At 28.8% G+C, this 19,578-nt stretch overlaps 2 protein-coding genes across 5 annotated transcripts in view; one reads left to right on the forward strand and one right to left on the reverse strand.

Annotated features, from left to right (window-relative positions):
• Window positions 1–210: 210 nt before the first annotated feature.
• On the forward strand, window positions 211–7,799 carry LOC119676676. Its single transcript, XM_038087929.1, has 3 exons — window positions 211–400; window positions 1,861–3,601; window positions 7,730–7,799. The coding sequence occupies exons 1-3, from the start codon at window positions 211–213 to the stop codon at window positions 7,797–7,799; spliced, it is 2,001 nt and encodes a 666-aa protein (XP_037943857.1).
• A 4,805-nt stretch (window positions 7,800–12,604) lies between these two features.
• Window positions 12,605–19,578, reverse strand: part of LOC119680646 (band 4.1-like protein 4) — a 52,898-nt gene continuing 45,924 nt past the window's right edge. For all 4 annotated transcript variants that reach the window (XM_038093571.1, XM_038093573.1, XM_038093572.1 and 1 more), the window contains one exon: window positions 12,605–13,256. In XM_038093571.1, the coding sequence (XP_037949499.1) occupies window positions 13,247–13,256 (10 nt within the window). In that variant the 3' untranslated portion in view covers window positions 12,605–13,246. The remainder of the gene's footprint in view (window positions 13,257–19,578) is intronic.

The raw sequence follows: 19,578 nt of genomic DNA on the forward strand, positions 1-19,578 counted from the left end.
ATAATTAAAACGAAGTTGAAATAGACAATAGATAGGCAAAGCCACATTCGCTTTTGTTATCCAAAATATATAAAGCGCACATCAATGTAGAGGTTTGTAGTTCTGGAGAATAAATAAAATACATTCGCAAATATGTTTATATATGTTTATATGTATTTGCGCACAATAGATCTTTTAGGTCGGGGTGCACAAATAGCCTATTTAAATAATATGGCAGTATTTGCTGTTCAAAATATAAACGAAAATGATAATATAACACGCTACCAGATGAGCGGATACATAAGCAGTAACGAAGCTACATGGGGAATTTTTGGTCTTCAAATACACGAACGAGATCCAGCTATACTATATGCATCTGCGTATAATGCACTTGAGTACATATCTCGAAAATGGTCAATGTGTTTATTTCAACGAATAAAATACAATAGAAAGGGCTTTAACAGCACCAAAAACGAGATTAATTGAGTTCTTTGAATTGGATAAACAACAAAATATTTTTGATCACTACGTAAAAGCTTTACTTTGTTCGGAAGTTTCAACATATTTTATATGGAACAAAGCTTTAAAAAAGTGGAAGCCACCTAAACCGGGTTCGCCACGTCAGCAAACATACTGGGATCATCAAAAATAACGAGTATTTATTTTTAAAACTGTTTTTGTCTGATTGATACGGAGACAAACGTCGTATGAGTATTTGAGAACTGTCAATGGTCTGTATAAAAAGAATTATGGAGAACTAATTGAATCAAAAATATTAAGAGGAAAGTTCAGAGGAGTAAATGTGTTGCTTTCGCGCATACTAATTATACCAAGTGATGTTTCAAACGATTACGATTTCCAATTCGTTTGGTATTTGATATGACAATTAATAAATCTCAAGCTAAAACACAAAAAGTATGTAGACTAGTTTTGTGTAAAATCCATGTTTTTCGCTTGGGCAGTGAGACATGTTGCATATTTCCGTGTTGGAGAACCTTGTGATCTATATAAATGCTCAAAATGGCCGAACAAAATTGTGCATGATTTAGCTTTAAGATAACAGTATAATAAAATAATAAAATCATTAATAATAAAAAAAAAAATTATATATAAAATGTAATGCTTATAAGGATTCGAAATAACATGAAAATATTTGTAACATAAGTTATGCATGTCCGATTGAATTGTAGACACGTATTGCTTCTCACATTAACATACCTGACAATCTCTATATCTACACAGATATTGGAATAACAACAAACATTAAGACTCAGTTGAGCCGGGAAAATTAAATGTGAGAGGAAACACAGTTTGTCGGGTCAGTTAGTTGATATATATAATAAAAATTGGACATTGAAAATATATGTTTAAACCTAATTGAGCTACTTATCATGCTTACACCGTTTAACTTGTTGATTTTTGATATGCACTTCATAAAAATAAAATGTAATGAACATGCAATTAATTAAAAATGTATTTCTATATGAAGAGCTATTACTCAATGACCTTAAATGCCACTTTAATAAACAAATAATTTTAAAATTGATATGTGTCCTTTGAGATATTTGCTTACTTAACAAAATCTAATGATAAAAAATAATTAAAGGATATATGGATGGAATTAGAATTCCCGATGAAATTGATTAATAATAATTTGTGTCAATTTTAAAGATGTTATCGACTCTAATTACAGTGTGAAGTTGATTTCCGTTAAATAAATTGTTTTCCATAAGTGTTGACATTGAAAAGTATATAAAAATAAATGATGAGTAAATATTATTCAGTACAATAACTAACCTGACGGACTGCACAGCAGAAACAAGTGTACTAATTAGATGTGTACTTTTCGAAAAATGGTTAATATCTTATTTTTAATGTTAGGTTTTGTGAAGAATGAGTTATTCATCGATGGAATGGAAGAAAATATATATTCAATCTTTAATAATGAGCATAGGAACTTCTCGAATTTGTATATGAATTTCTTAAATGAAATTTTAAAGGAAAATGATATTCAAACATGCATGTTCATTTCTAGAGAAGAACCTATAGACTTACAACAGCATCTGCAAATAGAAATACAAAACATGTTTTCTAAGCCAGTACTGCACTATACCAACTGCACAACATACAGCAACGGACTCATCTACAACAGAAATATGCTCATTATTGTGGAATGGGATGAAAAGTCCAAATTAAACCAAACACAGAATTTAGCTCAAAATCTGGAGCGGTTACGTCAAGCACATATCATTTTTATCTACACAGGAGGTGATTCGCATGTAGCGAATGTTTCAAAATTAGTTGAATATCCTTTCGAATTTTGTCGGAATAATAGTATGATTAATGCAATTGCCATATTCCCCCATTTTGTTGAAAGCCAACAGTTCTACAGTTACAGTGAATATCCGAAATTCAACATTGAAACAAAATATTTTCCCTCAAATGCAACAAAAATATTTCCGGAACGCATGCAAAATCTAAAAGGCCATGAAATAGTAACATTGCCAGATCAAATTTCACCTCGTACTATACTTTACCAGACTGCAAGCGGAGAAAAGTTGTTGACCGGCTATGTTGCGAAGATGACTGAATTATTTGCACATAGATTGAACGGCACGCTTACGTATTCACTTCACTACAACCTCACTTTGGGTAAATCCATATTTTATCGTGATTTCACTAATTTCACACGCAATGGCACAGTGGAGTTACCCACCAGCATATCAAACCCTGGCAAAAATCAGTCATATGATCAATTTACATATCCTTTTGAATTGGCCAACTTTTGCTTAATGGTGCCCGTGGAACTAGAAGAAACATATATTGATTTTTTTCTTAAACTTCTGCATTGGACACGAGTACTTGGTGTGTTGATTATTGTGGAAGTATTTTCTATATTTTTTGTTGTATGTCACAAATTGCTAAAAGTAAACTCCAACCAACCATTTGTGTTGCATTGCTTGGATCTGTTCTTTCATCCGCATGCATTATCTGGTATATTGGGTTTTTCATTTTTTCTACATCCACGCCCTTTGCTATCTCTACGATTGTTATATATTGTGTTGTTTGTAGTCGGACTTATTGCTACAACGTTTTTTAATGTTGAATTGAATGCATTTCTGACGACACCATCAGCAAAGAAACCGATTCGTTCATTGGATGATATCAAAACCTCGAATTTGAAAATACTAATGGGAAACGATGAATTCAATAATCTTCTTCCCAACATACGGGAAAACTATAGAAGTTGTTTTGAGTTAGTAAATAAATTTGAAGAGTACAGTGTGGTAAGAGATTCATTGAATACAAAGTATGCATATCCAGTTACCACATCAAAGTGGTATGTCTTTGACGCACAACAACGTCTCTTTGAACGCCCACTGTTTCGTTTAACGAAGATTTGTTTTGAACCTTTAATGCATCTTGGATATATTTTAGCACCAGATTCAATTTTTAAAGAGCCGCTTCAACAGTTTATATTACGTGTGCAGGATTTAGGTTTGGATAAATATTGGTTAGGACGTTCCTTTTATGATTTAGCTGCTATTGGAAATATGAGTTTCAAGGATCTCTCGACAAAAAGGAGCGTACGCAGATTAAATGTAGACGATTTATATTTTATGTGGGTGCTTTTTGCTATAAGTTTCACTTTGAGTGTTATAATTTTTATAATGGAAGTTATATATAATCGAATGAAAAAGAAGATAAAAGGAAGTTCTTAAATTATTTTGGTGTTTAAAAATATATAATTTTTATATAATGTATAATTAATTTGTTGAAAATAAAGTATTTTCTATAAAAATATCTTTTTTTATGTATAATTTGTATTGAGTACTGACTGTATGAGAGAATGAAGTTAAGAGATCTGCTCTATAATTGAGGCTGTTTTTTAGGACATCTAGTATATTCATTATGAAATGAAATTACTCCATTACTCCTTCTATTATAATTATGAAAGAAAGATGATTCCCGAAATAGATCCTTACATGCTTAGTTTTATATTGATATACTAATCTTTAATATAGATAAATCAGCTTTCAATTTGCAGTATGCTAGCCAGCATTGTCAACTTTAAAACCAAACTTTTGGAAAAAAGACTCTTTACTTACTATTGTCAAAATAAAAGAACGCAATCTTCCCACTTATATACTTGTTTTTATGTTGAAATGGCTTCTTTTTGTGAATACAAATCAGCCAAATGGTTTTTCAGTTTATGTTCAGATGACAATGTTTAGTGAATATAGATCATTATTATATTTTCAGTATTGTTCTTATTAGACGCAGTGTTGCCAACTTAAATACGAAGCCTATAGAATCTATATACATTAAGACCGAAAAGTTTTCGGAAATTCTCATTTAAAATTCGCGCGCTGTATATTTTTCGATATTTTAAGTTTATGTAGTTTGGCAGCACTGTCCTTAATTACTATGCCAAAAATGAGCGCGATCTGTCAGACAGTTCGTTTACGGCAGCTGTTGAAACCAGTTCACCTCAGTAGGGCGTTGCGAAAAAAACAATGGAAAAAAATATTGAACAAAGAGTTTGCATCAAATTTTGTGTTTCGAACGAAATTTCGTGTGCAGAATCGTTGCGAATGCTACAAAAGGCTTATGGGGAATCAGTTTTATCGAAAACTCAAGTTTATGAGTGGTACAAAGCCTTCCAGGACGGTCGTACGACCGTCGAAGACATTTCGCAACGCACTACTGAGGTGAACTGGTTTCAACAGCTGCCGTAAACGAACTGTCTGACAGATCGAGCTCATTTTTGGCATAGTAATTAAGGACAGTGCTGCCAAACTACATAAACTTAAAATATCGAAAAATATACAGCGCGCGAATTTTAAATGAGAATTTCCGAAAACTTTTCAGTCTTAATGTAGACACCTATATTCTTCACTTACTATTGTGAATAACATAAAAGAAAAAATTCTTTTTAAGAAGATCTGTGCATACTTTTCTTATATATATTGCTAATAACACAATGATCTACGGAAAAGTTAAATGGAAAAGAACTTAATTAATTAAATTACATAAAGGATAGATAGATGACTTACCAACACTGCGTTATCAAATCTCAGAATGGTTACAAGCTCCACGGGGAGGTATGCAGATCTGAGGTCAATTATTGCTTAGTCTGATGAAGTGATAAACAATAATCTAGACAAGGCGCAAAGAGGGGTTTTGAAAATATCTCGTGTTAAGAAAGAGTGGTCAAGTGCACTGGCTCAAATAGCTTCAACATAATTAAGTTAGAATTAAAAATTAAAGAAAGAGGCTATTTCGAACAATAGTTAACTACAGCAACAAAAATTCATTTTATATTATTTTAATTAATTGAATTTTTGGTTGACCTTACAGCTGTTTCAAGTAGTGCCATCATCAGTGGTCTTGGAAATAATTCTTGTATTTAATTATTTTATTTAATTATAATTATTAAAAATAAAATTAAATTACACTGTAATATAAAACCAAAAATACTTATTTTCAAATAAATCGAATCACGAAGTCCATTCATTGATGTTTAAAGAAAAAAAACTTAACAGTTTTAAACTACTTTTTAATTTAAATTTGATTTTATAGATAATTTCAAAAACATTCAAAAAAAAAAAAAAATATTAACTCAAAAAATTATAACTCAAGACTTTATTGTCTCCGTACCACTTTCATAATCATTTATATATACATTTTTTTTTTTTTTGGTTTTTCCCCTTTCTCTTGTATTTTAATAAACGACAGGTGCACAATTAAGTTTATCTGCAGGATTTCTTTTCATTTCATTTTGCGAAATTAATGAAATTTCAGCAAGGGACACGCGCTGCCATTCAACATATCAACATGAGTTCAGCACAGGACTCAGCGTACATAATTGCATTTAGAAGTACAAGCAGAAAAGTCAAGCGCATTCCTCGACTGCTCCATGCTGAAATGTATGCCAACAACAATAACTCGTAAGCTAGGTAAGCTAGACAACAGGAGACAGACAACACAGTACGAAGACACCAGAACAGTGGATGGCGAATAGCGAATGGAGAATGGAGAACAGCTGTGAACAGGTAACATAAGTAATCAAAGGAGCTTTTGTTGGCTCCCATTTGAAAGGATTAAAAACTAACACTTTGAAGCATGCTGTGGATGTTGTGGAAACTCAGTTGGGTTATAACAACATGAAAATATTTTGTTTTAATGTTTTGTGGCGCTACGCACAACTTTGTTGGTATGTTATGTTGCCAAAGTGGTGTGAAAAATAATATATATTTTTATATTAATAATATGAAATTAACCAGTATTGCTGAGTAAGCCTATTACTGTGAAAATGGAACTTGAGAAAAGAAGTGTAAATGTCGGAGCAACCTTGTAAGGATGTTGAGAAAAGATGGCATGAGGTATTAAAAATTGTGTAGAATTAATATGTGAAGTGAAAGATGAATATAAGCACCTCGACAATTGACACCTCGACAATTGACACCTCGACAATTCGGAGAAACATTGAAAATTGAACTGAGGCTTATATATGTTAAAAAAGCGGGAGAGTTTATTATGGGGTCATAATTGAAGGTCCTATTCCCGTTAATTAATTGCGGGGTTTTTTCTTTTAACAAGGGATGTTTTTTCAAAATAGCAACACTTAAAATATATACAGTTTATGGCTAATATATTTATTATTTGGTAAATCACTATGCAAAGACTTTTAACTGAACAACATATATATATACTGAATTTATAATAGAAATCTTTGTTTAACCAATTCTATAATTCCATAATTTCACAAAAATTCCATAATTTTGCAGTACGTTTCTTCTTTCACCGCTTAGGGATCGTCAAAGTGCGCACAGATAAAGCTATAGCTATCATAAAGCCTAATATCCATTAAACATCCTTCAAAAGAACTTGTGCTGCGACCATCGACACTGTGCAAAATTCTCTTAAAGGTTTTAGTTTCAATTCTCATAATATTCCATTGATTCAAGAATTAAAGCTGCATAATCATTATTTGCATCTTGGCTATAACGAATATGCATTTAAACAGTTAGAGGTCGATTGCTACTCTGTACCACAAAATTATGGTCAGCTATTTGTTGTTATTGGACTGCTTTCTGCAGAGGTCATTGAAATTATTATTGCATATGGATGAGCCAACATCAATTCTAGCTTTGAAGTTCACAGTCAACATACTATTTATAAGATAATATGGTCATAGATAATTAAAAACTCTTAGAAAAATAGGTGTTCAAAATGCAATTTGTCATCCTCTTCTGACTATCATATATCCGAGATCCTTTTCCATCAATAATGCCATTTGTCGAGCACTCTCTCGTCACCGTCATATACCCGGGATCATTCTCCCTAAATAATACTATTAAAACTACTGCCGAATAAAAAAATTTTGTTGTGTTTTGTTTCAATTGTAAATTCTACATCCTTTTAGTATCGAAAGATTGTGTGTATTAGTAGTTTTATTGTTATTATATATGTATATCTGTAACATGTATATGATCGCTAAAGTAATTCGCAATTTTTCATATTTAAAAGAATATTTTCTTTAGTTCCTTTTTCATGACCTGAAGGATCTTTGGAACATCATTGTCTGAAGAAAATTTAACTATACTTCTATTTTAAAATTCCAACTTCTTCTTCATTTTTTATCCTTATCTCCCAGTGGAGTATAGGGCCTCAAAAAGAAAATTCAAACTTACCAAAACAGAACTATTACAGTTGTAACAATTATCATGTCAAATTCTCAATTTAGTTATGAAATTCTTTCAAACATGCTCACCATCAAAGTCACTGTCACTGCCTGCCGTCGCCGTAAATCTTAAATATCCTCACTCATTAGGTATTACATATACTAGGACAACGAGAATAAAACTTTTTGACTTAGAGTTTTCGTTAATCTTGAACCATTTTTTGTCGTTCTCTAAACACAAATGAATTCTTTCTTATCTCTGAAGAAAAAGAAGGAGATGAAGCATTGTAAAGGGTTCAAATTTTATGCTCACACTGTTTCTGACACTTTTGTTTCTTCAAAATTTATAACAGATTTGCCCTCTTCCAATGTTGTGTGCTCTGCAATAATTGTAATCTAGAAGTATTTGTTGACAATGTTGTTCGAACCATTGTCTGTTGTGTTTGTGTCAGTTTAGGTGTTGTTATTGTTGTGCTTTTGGGAATTTTAGTTTGAGGTCAAATGTTGTTTTGGCTTAAGAATTCAACAATTTTTTTAATGTCATCCATCCCAACCGCCCTCATCGCGGCTTATCTTTCACATATTTTAACAACATAACTTTCTGACTTTGTATATTTAATTCTTTCTTGCAATTCGCAACAATGTCCTTGTCATCCTTTTGTATTCCTATCTCTACGTATTGTTGTAGCTGTTGAAGTTTTTAAGAAATTTACTAAATCAGAAATAAGAAGAATGAAATTCTCTCTTGGGGCACATTTTCCTGTCGTTGTTATTCTGTTTGGAATCTCACTCGCACTTGTCTTCATTGTTATTTTCGGCTTTAGTTTTCTTCATCTTCTTCTTCTTATTCTTCTGTTCGATTGGATATGCAAACTTGATTTTTCTCATAAACAGTACATTTCTTCCGTTTTTCGTATTAGTTTTATTGTTCATTCCATGATTGTTTTTCATAAATATTTCTCCTTCATATTTTTTTTTAGTGTTTCGTCGTGAAGTTATGAGAAATATTCCACATGAATGTTATTTACGTTTTTATTTATTTACTTCTTTTTTTAAGTGAAAATAGTTATATTAAGTTTTTCACACGTTTATTTATATGGGATGTCCTTTTTAGTTTGAAAGATGTGGAGTATATATGAAATACAGAATATATAACAATAATACTGCATTTCATGAACTGGAAGTATATGGATTTCTTGAAAATACGCAGAACTTTAAATTATTTTCAAAACTAGACTTTTTAGCTAAGAGATTTTTGACACATTTAAGATACATTTTGTTGTTCTGTAGAATAGACTTTTTAAGCGAACACCAACGGAATCAGTAATTCTGTCTGGTTAAGGGAATTTTCCTTTTAAAACAAAATTTTTTATATGAAAAAAAAAGGGGGTGAGTACCAACTGGATTCAGAGAGATATTTGTTAAATAGAATTTTCATTATATTTTAAAAAATTCTTTAACTAAACAATCATAGGTCTTCATTTTGAAAGCAATATAACAAAATAAGGATCATTTTGCATATTAACCAAAAAAAAATCTAGTTTTCGTATGTCAGATTATATATTTTGTGGTTCCTAAAGTAAAGGTTATTAAAGCACACATATAACTGAGATTTCAAATACGTTGTTTTGTATTGTGAATATATCTTATTATTAGCCATAGTAGTGATCGGACGAATTGCTCTATTCTCATTTAATGATAGTTGCATTTTTTTCCTAACAGGGTCTTATGCCTTCACCTACATATTATTTTCTGTATTTGTTCGTGTGATGAATAAATCGCTCATTTGTTTCTTTCAACATTTCTCTAAATCGTTATATAGGGCGACCACCTGCTTTTGCATTTAGTAATGGATTTGCAATAGATTTTAGTTACACCACAATGAACTGTAGTAGTAGAGGTCTGTAAACTCAGTTGCATGACTTTAAGTGTTGGTTCCAAGAACGGCCGGGTCTGCATCCCGGAACCACTCGTCGAAGACTGCTAAATGCCGTTCAACATCCACCAAAAGGGTCACACAAGCAGGTAAGTGTTCGTTTGATATTTGTTGTTTATATGGTGAGTTACAAAACAACAACAACAACAATAACTTCAAGCGTTAGATACAATAGAACCATAGACAAATATTTATCTGTGCATATATGTTTATATTATATTTAATGATTAAAATCCAGTTACTTCATTATATAAATTTTAAATTTCACTAGTAAAATTTACCCACACAGCAATTAAATATTTGAATTTCTTTAAATAGACAGTATATTATATGTTATATATAATAATAAAAAACAATATTTCTGCAATTATTTTGTATAAAAAACGTTTATTCTCAAGTCATTAGATAATAAGAAAAGTTACATCTTATTAAGTAAATCTTTTTGAAAAATTAAATATACATCGAAATTTAAATATTAACTTCATTTAATTATTTTATGTATAATAATTAATTTTTTTTTAAATGTTATATATATTATATCTTAAATAGGTAAAATCGTAAAATACGAAAAATTTATTTTTATGTATTTAAATATTAATAAAACATTTTTTATAACTAATTTTATAGATGATTTTTAAATTAAGATTTTTTTTTTTGGAAATTTGAAGTTTTATATTCGTATTATAATATTTTGGGATTATTAATTAAATAGTTTTGTTTTTTTTTTGTTTTTGATTATTTTGTTCGATTAGTAAAGACTAAATATGCTGCTAATTAAAATCGTTTGGCTTTGTTAAATAGTTTTCCTTTTACTTATATAGTTCTTAAAATTTATTTATTAATAATTTTCATTTTTATACGTTGTATTCACATGTAAATATTTGAAATAAGAAATATAGGAGTATTTTTTTAATATAAATTCTTTTTCATATATGTGGGCAGTTCGAAAATGACTTCCGTATTCAAAAATATTTTCACAGTGTTTTTAATATACTCGAATGTTTTTTTGAAAAATTTTTGTTTAGCCCCAGTTAGCTCTTCTAAGAAAAAATGTTTTATAAAATGGCAGTGTTAAGCAAATATTGACATTATTTAAATTTAAATTAAAATAATATTAATTATAATACAATTTATATCATATGCTCTATTTTAGTAAGTTTTTTTCAAAAAACTGCTGTCCTTAAAAAAGATATTATAGAAAAATTAATTAAATAATTTCGGTTACTTAAATTATTATTTTCAAGCGTATTTATCAAATTATATTAATATTTAAATTCAAATTATTTTCATTTACATAAATGGTTTAATTTCTTAATGTAAGCATAGTAAGCAAATATTAAATATTTTCACATTATATATCTTACAACAAAATTATTATAAAATTGTATATTTCACAATATCATTAAAACGTATAAAGTACATTTTTTCAAAATGGACGTTTATGAACTGATTATTATTGGTAAATTAAATACAAATTTGGCTTTGAAATATTGAATAAATTACCATAAAAATAATATCATTACAATTCAAATTTGATTAGCCTCCTTAAAGGTAAGAATACATAAAACATATGTAAATTTAATATTAGTGCTTAATATTTTATACATGTATTGTATATATGTAAAATCAATATAATCTTAAATGTATAATATAATTTAATATTGCTAACACTAAAACTATAGAGAACCGTTTCTAATAGATTATATATGTAAATCGTTTTCACTTTTTTGAATTTTTAAAGTCAACTGTTGCTGTGTTTTGTATATATACATATATATTGTGTATATAATATATACCTTAACATCAAAGTTTACATTAAAATTCTGATCACTTCTGTTTTTTATGTCATATATTGACTAAAAATTTTACTTTCATTTGGCTGCACCTTTCAAGTTTTTTATTCTTAAGAAGAAATTTCTATTCTTGTTTTTAATTCACTTTGACTCATTTTTTAATATATAAATTATATGTTTTACAATATTCCCTACTGTGTTTCATTGTTTACGTCACCCACAATATTTCTTCATTGTCTCATAAAAATGTATAATAAAATTTTATTTTTATCGCTAACGATTTCCTTATGTCGTCTCAAAATTGCGTATATCGCTCATTAAATGCAGTAAAAATAATGTTGCCTGCTTTCAGGCGACCATATTATACATATCAACGGCAGTCTCACATGCATACAAACAAGGAATAAAAGAAATTTCTTACTTCCGTCTGCATATGAATAGATGTATGTATGTGTATATGTGTGTGTTTGTGTATGTGAATTTTGTGAATGAATATGCATAAAAATTTACTTATCATTAACGCATATTAAACAGGATAATGCTTGTTATTTTGATTTTTGATCACTTTTTGATTTTTCCTCTCATTAATTTATTAAAGTTGTGTTAAGAAAATCAGTTAAATAGACAAAATGAAAAGAAAAATAAGATTTTAGTTAATTAGCTGTTAAGATTTTGATTATGATGTAAAAATAAGTTTAGAGAGTGCTTTCATTGATAGTTTAAAACTTTAAATTTGTGTATTTACATAATTAATTGACTGCTTATAAAAGAAAACCTAAAGTCAAACATCTTTTTGCAATTGTATTATATATTTCGTAATATATTGTAGAATTTAACTACTTAAATAAACAAACTTTAATATCACAACAACTTTGTTCTATCTATAGGTAAATTTATTATTTTTATTTAAGGATCAAGTATGTGTTTTTTGTAGAGTAACTATTATGATAGCAACTATGTATTAGACAATGAACTAAAACCTACGTGCAACTGTGTTAAACATTTAATCCGAACTTGACAAGCTAAAATGTAGTTAGTCTTGCTAGTTTATAAAGTCTAAGTTTTTTAAAAACACAGCAACATTTTCATTTAATCGTTTTTTAATAGAAAAAAATCACATCAAAACTTTGTAACTCTATTCTATCTTTTTTAAAAACTCAACTATTTTTATGTGTATTAATATTTTTTATATGTTGTGTTTTTGTTTTTGTTTCTTTACCTAAAGTACAATTTTTCTTTTTGTTTATAAAAACTTTTAATATGCAACAACTTAACACAAAACTCTTTATTTATAATCTCTTCATACTCGGGCACTCGGTATATGGCAACTTCAACTACTGCTACTTCATTGTATAGAAAATTTCACAACGAGAGTTTATTTATTAGATTACCAAATTTTGAAGTTTTCATCTACTATTTTTCATCTACCAATGCGATTTTACACTATTTTTATAATACGTAACATTTATCCTTATTAAGCGGTAGCATACAAGTAAGCACCTTCCGACAGCATTAAAATTGTATGTTATTTAAACAAAACTTACTACCATGGTTGTTGATGTGGTTGTTGCTGTTGGTGGTGATGATGTTGGAGCTGTTGCATTTGTTGTTGCAACCATAATTTGCAAAATGCACTTGGCGGCGGTACTGATGTGCTTGCAAGTGCTGCGGTTGCTCCCACTTCAGTAGTTCCAACTCCAGTTCCTGCTAATGATGATGTTTTTGCGGTATTGAATGAACTTGTTTCAATTGTTGATGCTGTTGCGGGTATGCACGAGTATAAAGTTGGCAATTGTTGTTATTGCATATTAAATTGGGCTAATTCTCACAATTCTGTACTCATTTCACCAACTATTGCGCTCTGAAAAGCAAAAGAAAATAAAAATTTCATAAAATTTAAAATATATTTAAAATCATATATGCATCCATATATATATATATAGATATTTATTTTATATTTTTGTTATAATTATAAAAACGAAAAATTGTGCAAAAATTATAATAAACGAATAAACGAAATTAAATGCTACGCTGTATATAGAAGCTGCAATGTGTGTGTGTGTTCCGTACTACATTGCGTATGAGTGACGTTTTTAATGAACTCAGCAAAGGAGATTGCGAGAACTAATAAGCAATTAAGTGTGTATTTGGGAAGTATTGTTGCTGTCTGTTCAATAAATAAATTTATTAATGTTGAAATCCGAAATTTTCATTTTTTATTTATAATGCATAATTAAGTAGGAGTATTATCTATTGTATTTGATGACGCTGGGAATATATAAAAAAATTCTTTAAATTTGGAAAAAAGTTTGTTTTGCTTTAAAACTTCATCAAATATAATAAATAATTTTCAAAAATATTTTTTTAGCTAATATAAATTATAATTATATTTATAAGCATTTATTAATAAAATGGATGATTAATGAAATTGATTGTTATATATTAAAAATATAATGAAATATATGTATTAATATACCATTGTCACGAAAGAAATATATGTTAAGAAGAAAAATAAAATATGTAATAAAGAAAAATATAAACTAATAGAAAATATTGCAACACCGTCGAGAGTGAGAGTGGGTGATATGGTGATAAACTGGGAGGATAGCGTTAACTATCTCGGCATCACGTTGGACAAACGATTCACATGTTCAACTGAAAAGAATTAGCTGTGCCAAAATTCTTCATTACCTCCAACCGCTATTTAGAAAAGAAAACCTCAATGCTAAGAACAGGAAACTGATATATAACCAAATAATTTGTCCGTCACTTCTATATGGTTGTGTAGCGTTTAGCAAAGCTTCAAACATTACTATTCACCAATTAGAAATTGCACAAAGCCAGGCTCTGAGAAGACTTTTCAAAGTTCCTTGGTATATTAGGACGAATGACATCCTTAGGGACCTCAAGATTGATCCCATCAAAAAATACATAAAGGATAGAGCCTTGAAATTATTTGCGAAATCTGACAGACTTACTAACACCGCATTATCAAATCTCAGAATGGTTACAGACTCCTCGGGGAGGTATGCAGATCTGAGGTCAATTATTACTTAGTCTGAAGATGTGATAAATAATAATCCAGTCAAGGCGCAAAGAGGGGTTTTGAAGAAACCTCGCAGTTAATATAGAGTAAAAGTGCTCAGGTGCACTGACTCAACTTCCCTCAACATAATAATAATATTGCAACAAAAATATGAAAAAATATTTTAAAATTAAAAAATTAGAAAAATATAAGTAAAATGTAATATAATAACTTAATTGTAAAAATTAATTGTAAAAAAAAAATTGTAAAAATTTTTTAATAAAAAAATTTAAGACAAAATTACAAAAATATATATTTTAAATATATATACTCTTTAAAATATAATTTTTTTGTGAAGTATTTACAGTAAACATAAAAAAATTTTGAACAAAATTACAAATATTTTAAATAGTACGAGTATATAAAGTAAATATGAATTATTTACACTAAATATAGCATAACAAAAAATATATATAAAAATTGCGCGGAAATTATTGCAAATATATATATATAATATTTTACAAATAATTAAAATTTCTCAAATATATATGAATTAATGTGTTTAGATTTATTTAATTATTGAAAAATAATCAGATGGGCTTTAACTTCTATGCAGCATTGTATATAACATAAGAAAAATAAACCACATAACACTAAGGATATAGATTTAATGATATAGTGTTAAAAAGTAGTTAGTGGCAGATAAAGCTAAATAAGTATAAAGCTAAATAAAATAACTAAATACTTATGCTAATCACTAAATTTTAATGCGGGTTGGTAAAACATTAAATTTGATAAACTCAACAACTTTATAAAAAAACTAAATTATTATAATAAAATAATAAACGCAAAAAACTTATTTATGGATTTTATTAAAAAAATTATATTAATATATAATATAATAATAATTCATTATTAAATTACATTAATACTGCAATATTAATTTATATAACATAGATCTTAATATACTATACAAAAGATATATATCACAATACCTAGTCTAACATATACATTCATTATTCTATTCATGTTGAATCAAAGACACTTGTCCTCCATAAATAAACTACTTCATAATGATTTTCTTAAATTAAAAATCACATATGATTCATATAGGTTCTTGTTAACCAGTGTACCAAAGGCAACCGGCGTGGCGTTTGTATCCTGCTTTATACGTTCAAATTACATGTTTTCATAGGACGACTTTGTGTGTGAAATTATTTATTTACAAAAAAATTCCCGCACAAAGAAAAGCGTTCAACTACAAAGTAAATAGTAAGCAAAAAATAAAAAATTAAATAAAAAATGCCACCATAAATATTTTTTATATTAAATTAAAAGTATTTTGCCATTCATTATACACATTTTTATACTTCCTACTTTTCTGTTCCTGGTTTTGTTTTATTTTTATTTTTGTTTTTTTTTTTTTTTATATTTACAACTTCGATAAAAGTACAGCGCTTAAGGATATGAGCAACAGCAGAGAAAAAGATTTAAACACAGACAAACTGCTACATTCGACCACTTGTATGTCCTTGTGTCTTCCTTATGTCTGACTGTCAGTCTGTCTGTCTGTCTATTTAACTGTCTGTCTGTCCGTATGTCATTCTGTCTGTGTTTTTGACTGTTTATTTATTTGATTGTGTAAATGTTTGTTTGGCCCGTGTCTGCTTGCCGTATTAGTTCTCAACTTTATCTTTGGATCCGAATCTGTTTTTGTCTGCCTGTGCTTTGGTGCATTTATTTGTTTGTCGACTGACTCTCACCAAGACCAGAACCAAGACCAAAGCGTAAAATGATGAAAGGCATAAAGTTTTTGGATAAATTTCCTAAAAAATATATTTCTCTCTACGTTTTTATTAATAAAGTTTTTGTACTTGCACAGAGTAATGTTTTTTGTGTGATTTTTTTTTTATGTTTGTTCCTTTTATGAGTCAATGTATTTAAGAACATAATTTTTTGAGAGAAGTACATTCTTTTTTTTTCAGATAAGTTACATACGAAAATGTTGTTATGTGAAATGTTAACTGATATAGTTTGTAAAAGGCAACATTTACTGTGAAGCGATTTTCACATCTCAACTAACGGAAGTGAAACTAAGAAATCATAATTATATGTGTGTCCTTTCTATAATTGAGTTGAATATGATTTTATACAGGGTAATCCATTTTATGGACGTATAAATAAACATTTATGAAATGATAATTTTGATTAAGATTTCGATGAATTTCTTATTTCAATATAAACCTTGTTATTAAACATTTGGATTAAATTATTTTTTAGTATCAGTAAAGTTATATATTTGATTTAGTATTGAAGCTTAGGCCTTTTACTTAAAATCAGAGGACTCTATGTAGTGAGATAGAAATATGGTAATCGACTTAACAAACTTAACAACATATAGAACTGTTAGAATCAACAATATAACTTGATCTAATAGATGACTTTATGGGACATCTTAACACGCACTACATTCTTACCATATTTAGCCTGTTTGAGGTGATAAAATAATCTAACCTAACAAATAATCCTATTTCAGAAATAACTCTTCTAGCCACCTTAGCTCGCACTACAATCTTAGCACGATAGAGTTATTTGAGCCAATAAAATAGCCTGAGCTGTCAAATGACCTCTCAACTAATCTTAGCTCTCTTACGTCTGTTTGAGTCAACAAAATGACTTTAGCTGACAAATGACGTTATTTTACCTGGCTCTACAATTTTAACGAATGTAGTATGTTTGTGGCAATAACATAGCCAGACCTGTTGAATGATCGTGGCTTCCGAATGACTTGTCGATTCATTCTTAACGCATACTACAATCTGAACTATATGGGGTGCATTTGAAGCTACAAAATGTTATTTCTGTTTGGAAGTTGATGAGAGTTTTAATAACATTTTTCGTGAGGTTCTCTTTGCAGTTGGCTTTAATAAAAGAGAAAGAGATATATATTCTCGTCTGTTATTGGGAACTTATTTATGAGGGATATATTGACCTTCACTCGAAACGCTGTCTTTCATTCGTTCATTCGTTTAGGTGTAATTGTTAACTCAAAAAAAGTACATTGATAGCGCAGCTCTATTGTTCCCCACAATATTGTGATATATCTTGTGATATTTCATACTTTCGTTTTAAAAACCGTCAGCATATCAAGTACAATATATAACGAAATCCAAATAGAAATTGTTTGAATTTGCTTAACTTTCGTCTTTGTACTATTTCTATTTACATAATTCTCAGCTTATATAGATGAAACTAAAAAGTTATTTACATATAAATATATCTACATAAATATTTGTTTATGCTTTAATGTAAATATTAATGGGCTATCAAGCAGTGAGTTACTTTTCTGCCACTCAACCTACATTAAAATAATGTGCAAAGGCAGCTGAAATTATTTTTTATATTTATTATCAGTTAATTTATGGCCGCACTAATGTAATTACTTAATATTATATAAGTAAATACAAAAGCAAGGCGTAAGGCGTACGGCGTACGGCGTAGAGCGTAAGGCAATAACATGTAAAATCGCTTTAGAGGCCAAAATCCTTTGCCATTCAAAATTGTATTCTGGTTTCGTTTCCTTGTTTTTAATGTTCTGTTACCCTTGCCGCACTGTCAAAAGCAAAAGGATTTATTAAGCAATTCATAATGTTAACTTAAAAAATGTTGAAGAATTTATTCTAACTAAAAAGGATATAAAGGCAAGCCACCTTACAACAATCCCCCACGCACGCCGACTGCCTTAACACATTTTAGGCTTTCGTTTAAATTGCCGAGTTATTTTGGTTTGTAATGGGGTTAGTTCCAGTTTATTCCAATCTTATTCAGTTTCTTTGTTTTTTTTTGTTTTTCATTTTATTCAACAATAATTTTTGTTTTTTGCAAGGACTTTTTTGTTCGTTTGTCTGTTGCTTTTTGCGTATTGCAAAATGTCCTGAAATCCTATTTCTAGACGCCATTCAAGCATTTCGTTTGTTTGTTTTTTGAGTTTCTGTGTGAATTTTTTAAAGTTTTTTGGCCTTTTTTGAGCGCTGAAATCTAAACTATCTGTGAGCTGTAGGCGTTATGTGGGTCGTACGGAACCATATCATTGTCATGTTTAATAAAATATTTTTTTTTTTCGTTTTTGAGTTGAATGGCAACTTTTGTATTCATATTTCTGTGTAAATGTGTTGTTAGTGTCTTTTGTTTATTTTTATGTAATTCTCAAAAAAATATTGTATTATATCGTTTGCTAGCCTTTTGTTTTTGTTGTATGTACTTTTTGTACTGTTTGTTGGATTTAGTTTTGATTCTAGTTTTGTAGGCCATTTTTGGAAACAGTTTTTTATATTTTTATGGTTTATGAGCTTGTATGAATATTTTAATATTCATGTACGCATATGTGAGCTCAAATAGATTACGTACCAAGAAGCGTACCTACTACAAATGTATTACAGTCGAACAAAGATACTCGTATCACATGGAATATTGTATATATTTTTAAATATTTTTTTCTGTGTTTTCTGTTCTTTTTTATTGTATTTTATTTTTGTTATAGAAAATCTACTGTATTTTGTACAAGTTTGATGCTGACGCATGAATTCATAAACTCAGCACGTTCAATAGTTTTATTAAATGTAGCATTTTGAAATAATATTTTTGAAAAGGTTAGATATAGAGTTGGAGAAGGGTTTATCATGCTGCCTTTGAATTGATACTCTCAGTCAATTGCGTGACAAATATGAGTTTTGTTGCTTGATTAAATAAGAGTTTTTACAATATCGATGTCTTCCATGTTTTTTTTTCTTGTGGTACCACATTACGTATGATTGACATTTATGGATTCATAACAGTCTTTATTATTCATATGTTGCAATGTTAACATGTCAGATGTTGCAAACATATTGACAATAATATCTGCATATGAAAAGATATTAGCTTATTTGATTGAAGTTTGTTGTAAATTTGAAATTGAAGTCATATATTACAATATTTAAGGTATCTTTTCATTAAGTCTCATTTATTAGGTTGAATGAAATAACCATATTTTTTTATTAAGATAATAGCCAATTTAAATATTTTTTCATATTTCAAATATTTTGTGTTTTCAATAATCAAATATTCAAATATTCTCTTATTTTTCATCTTAAATAATCTTATTTGTAAAATATGACTC

The sequence above is a fragment of the Teleopsis dalmanni genome, chromosome 2 (assembly GCF_002237135.1).
Source record: "Teleopsis dalmanni isolate 2A chromosome 2, ASM223713v2, whole genome shotgun sequence".
Lineage (NCBI taxonomy): Eukaryota > Metazoa > Arthropoda > Insecta > Diptera > Diopsidae > Teleopsis > Teleopsis dalmanni.

Excerpts from the sequence above, each read along its gene's own strand:
- LOC119676676 (XM_038087929.1), top strand. The coding sequence starts at position 211 with ATGGCAGTATTTGCTGTTCAAAATATAAACGAAAATGATAATATAACA. Across the intron at positions 401-1,860 it reads ATCTCGAAAATGGTCAATGT|GTTTTGTGAAGAATGAGTTA; the intron begins GTTTATTTCAAC and ends TTTTAATGTTAG. Across the intron at positions 3,602-7,729 it reads GTAGACGATTTATATTTTAT|TTATGAAATTCTTTCAAACA; the intron begins GTGGGTGCTTTT and ends TTCTCAATTTAG.